This window comes from Columba livia, chromosome 27, assembly GCF_036013475.1.
Source record: "Columba livia isolate bColLiv1 breed racing homer chromosome 27, bColLiv1.pat.W.v2, whole genome shotgun sequence".
Classification (NCBI taxonomy): Eukaryota; Metazoa; Chordata; class Aves; order Columbiformes; family Columbidae; genus Columba; species Columba livia.
In genome coordinates this window covers 3,046,062-3,050,491 of record NC_088628.1, presented here as the reverse complement: position 1 = coordinate 3,050,491, position 4,430 = coordinate 3,046,062, and the positions used below count along the sequence as shown (strand labels likewise).

The 4,430-nt window shown below is 56.5% G+C and overlaps 1 protein-coding gene across 1 annotated transcript; it reads left to right on the top strand.

Annotated features, from left to right (window-relative positions):
• On the top strand, positions 1–4,112 carry FEM1A (fem-1 homolog A). Its single transcript, XM_013367463.3, has one exon. It carries the CDS (start codon positions 159–161, stop codon positions 2,196–2,198), a length of 2,040 nt encoding a protein of 679 aa, XP_013222917.2. The 5' UTR covers positions 1–158; the 3' UTR covers positions 2,199–4,112.
• The last annotated feature ends 318 nt before the right edge of the window (positions 4,113–4,430 follow it).

Below are 4,430 nucleotides of genomic sequence, written 5' to 3'. Positions count from 1 at the left end.
CGCCATTTTGTTTCTCCTCACAAGCTGAGATGGCGGCCGGGCGGGGAGGCTGAAGGTTGCTCGCTGAGGTGAGGGGTCTCTCTCTCTCCGGGCGCTTGGCCCCGCAGGGCTCCTTCCCCCGGGGGGGAGCAGCCGGTCCATGGCCAGCTGCGGTCGCCATGGACCTGCGCACGGCCGTGTACAACGCGGCCCGCGATGGGAAGCTGAAGCTGCTGCAGAAGCTGCTGGGCAGCCGGAGCCGGGAGGAGCTGGAGGCCTTGACGGCGGGGCCGGGCGGGGGTGACGGCCCCGGGGGAGGGAGCACCCCGCTGCTGATCGCCGCCCGGCACGGCCACCTGGAGGTGGTGGAGTACCTGCTGGATCACTGCGGGGCCCGCGTGGAGGAGGGCGGCTCGGTCAGCTTCGACGGGGAGACCATCGAGGGGGCCCCGCCGCTCTGGGCCGCCTCGGCCGCCGGGCACCTGCGCGTGGTTCGCAGCCTCCTGGACCACGGCGCCTCGGTGAACCAGACCACGCTGACCAACTCCACGCCGCTGCGCGCCGCCTGCTTCGACGGGCACCTGGACATCGTGCGCTACTTGGTCGGGGAGCGCGGCGCCGACCTGGAAGTCGCCAACCGGCACGGACACACCTGCCTGATGATTTCTTGCTACAAAGGGCATCGGGAAATCGCGCGGTACTTGCTGGAGAAAGGGGCCGATGTCAACCGGCGCAGCGTGAAGGGGAACACGGCGCTGCACGACTGCGCCGAGTCCGGCAGCCTGGAGATCCTGCAGCTGCTGCTCCGCTCCAAAGCCCGCATGGAGAAGGACGGCTACGGCATGACCCCGCTGCTGGCGGCCAGTGTCACCGGCCACACTAACATCGTGGAGTACCTCATCCAAGGAGGGCTGCAGCAGGAGGAGGAGGAGGCTGCGGGGAGCCAAAACGGGACCTGTGCCTCAGGTGGGAGCCGTCAGAGGTGCTGCAGCGCTGGCAAGGAAACCCCTCAGGGCTGTGGCGAAGAGACGTGTTGTGCTTCAGCTTCCAGTCAGGATGAGCAGCAGGTCCCGAACGTGTTCTGCACTCGCGAGGCTGCTGTGGAAGCGCTGGAGTTGCTGGGGGCTACGTTTGTGGATAAGAAACGTGACCTTTTGGGAGCGCACAAGTACTGGCGAAGGGCGATGGAGCTTCGGTGTGAGGGTGGGCAGTATCTGCCCAAACCCGAGCCCCGGCAGCTGGTGCTGGCCTACGACTATTCCCGGGAGGTGAGTTCTCTGGAGGAGCTGGAAGCCCTGATCACTGATCCGGACGAGATGCGCATGCAGGCGCTGCTGATCAGAGAGCGCATCCTGGGCCCTTCCCACCCAGACACGTCCTATTACATCCGCTACCGAGGGGCGGTTTACGCCGACTCCGGCAACTTCGAGCGCTGCATTAACCTGTGGAAGTACGCTCTGGACATGCAGCAAGGCAACCTGGAGCCTCTCAGCCCCATGACTGCCAGCAGTTTCCTTTCCTTTGCTGAGCTTTTCTCTTACGTGCTTCAGGATCGCTCCAAAGGCACTTTAGCTACTCACTTGGGCTTCTCGGACCTGATGGGAGTGCTGAGCAAAGGGGTCCGGGAGGTGGAGAGGGCGCTTGTGCACGGCAAGGACCCTGTAGTTGACTCGGCGCAGTTCACCAAGACACTGGCCATTATCCTCCACCTGGTTTTCTTGCTGGAGAAGGTAGAGTGCACCCCGGAGCAGGAACACCAGAAGCGCCAGACTATCTACCGCCTGCTAAAGTGCAGTCCCCGGGCCAAGAACGGCTTCACTCCTTTGCATATGGCTGTGGACAAAGATACCACGACAGTGGGACGTTATCCCGTGGGCAAATTCCCATCGCTCCACGTCGTCAACTTGCTTCTGGAGTGCGGGGCCGACCCTGACAGCCGCGACTATGACAACAACACCCCGCTGCACGTCGCCGCCCGCAACAACTGCCCGCTGATCATGAGCGCCCTGATGGAGGCCGGAGCCCACATGGACGCCACCAACGCCTTCAAGCAGACGGCGTATGAGCTGCTGGATGAGAAGCTGCTCACCAAGAGCATGATGCAGCCCTTCAACTACATCACCCTCCAGTGCCTTGCTGCTCGCGCCCTGGACAAGCACAAGATTCCCTACAAGGGTTTCATCCCCGAGGAGCTGGAAGCCTTCATTGAACTGCACTAGGGAGAGGTGACGTCCCCGGCCTTGCTTGTCACCCATTTCACCCCGCAGAGCCTGAGATCTCAGGCCAGCCTCGCCTCGGTGCCGAAGGCCATCGCTGTGCTGAGATGGGCTGCGAGCTTTGTCCTCGTGTGTCGCCGTGGAGCTGACACGCAGGGGCGGGGGAGGAGGAGGCTGCAGAGCTCCCGCTGTCCCTCGTGGTTGGCGTCTCCAGGTACCAGATCTCTCCAGCGCGCTGTGTCCAGAGAAGGCGACAGCCCCTGCCCCTTCCCCTGCCAACCGCCTTGTCCCGCGACGGAAAACGGAGATTCCCTGGGACCCGCCGCCTCTCCCGTTAGTGCTGGATTAACTCAGCGTTAAGCTTTGGAGCAGCTACACATCACACACATGCTCTCACCTTCCCATCCCAAATACTGAGCAGATAGCAATGCAAGTGAGGAATAAAATACCTTCCAGCTAATTATTTCCCTACCCCCTTCTCAGATTTGGGACAGTACGAGTCTCACAGCCCAGTGGCCTGTGCTCTCTGAGGCCGTCACTGTGTGTGGCCGTAGGGCTGGGTGTGCTGATGACGGTTTCATTTGTTCTGCCTTGGTTGGTCAAGTAGCAAGTGGTGTTAAAAGCCTGAGATTTCAATGATTGTGCATAAAGCTGGGTTATTTCTTCTCTTTTAGAGCCAGGCCCTATCTATGCTGCAAGACTTCTTCAATCCTGTAAGATATAGTAAGGTCAGTTCTGGTTATATAGTTTCATCGATAGATGTTGGGGTTTATGAATGGGGAGGAGAAACTGCTACCTTAAAAACAAAATCCTAACACGATGTTCAGGCCGTTAGCTTGCCCGTTCTGTGCACGTTCCCTCCCTTCTCCACACGGAGATCCTGGAGCACAGTGCGATTGGGCTGCACAGGGTGGATGGATCCGGGTTTCAGAGCCAAACCAGAGCACTTGGAACCAGTTTTTGGGGACAGGCTCTCGCAAGCCCTCTAGGATGAGAGGTACTTGGAGTGTGGGTGGTTCTTGGAGGGTTATTAAAGCAAGTGAGTGTTGGTGGCATGTTTGCATGAGGGTGGTCTGAAGGAAGAAAGAAACGACAGTTCAAGGTGCCTTCTTGTTCCTCTGAGGTTCATTAGTATCAGCCCAGTGGGCTCTGTTAATTACCCCATCCTGAAAACCTCCACCAAGGCGGTTGTTAGCATCTGGGTTTGGCTTTTGATTCTTTTTTGCAACTTTACTGAGGATGGTGCTACTTCAAAGATGGAATTTGAAATCTCCTTTGGCTACTGGTTGGGCAAGCTCCCTTCTTTAATTAGGATCTGCACACAACTTGTTTTTCTCTTGAAATCCATGGTCTCATGGGAGGGATTTGCCTCCATTAGCAGAGCCCTCCTTGGTGGTGACAGCGCTGGTAAACACGCTGCTGTCCCAGCAGTTTATGGTCTTGCAGGGGAGTGACGGGGCCTTGGCAGCCAGGGGCTCATTTCTTGGCCCCGGGCAGGGTGGAGAGGGCACAGTTGGGGGTGAAGCAGCTGCCGCTGAGCTTTGGGAAAGGTCAGGGCTGGGAGAGCAGAAGCGCTGATAGAACAACCATGCACTATATGCTACTGAAGCTTCTCTACTTGTATTTATAAGCCAGCGTATCCATACGCCTCGATAACCGACGCTCTGTGCCCCTTCAAGATATTGTAGCTCTGCCATTACATTTTTGCAGTGTTAACTATAACATTTATTTATAAAGCAAGGAGGCTTAACTTTTATTGAGCTGTAAAGCGCAGAGTTAGTTTAGCTACGTTCTATATTATATTTTCCTTGCGGCTGAAACCTGAACTAAACTGCAGGAATGGAATTTGTTAATTTGTGAGCTGATGAGCGCTCTTAACTTTAAATAATAAAACAAGAAATGGCTGCTAGAACACAAGTGCCTTGGACTTCTTGCTGGTAAGCTTCTATTTTCAGCTTGTTTCCTAGGGCCGATACACTCGTGGGTACAGAAATACTGTGATTGTTTCATTCCATCTGAATTTACTCCTGGGCAAAGCTCATCTGTACTGCAATTACAACCGTTTCCCCTGGAAAAGGATAACGCTGACATGGAAGCGCCACTTCGTACACGTTGTCTTATTTTTTGATGTAAATGAAACTGTGCAAAGTTGCTGCTCTGCTGACTCAAATTACCTGTGGGCACTGCAGGTGGGGAGAGAAAAGCCTCAAGGATGACAATACTTTGTGTGCTAGA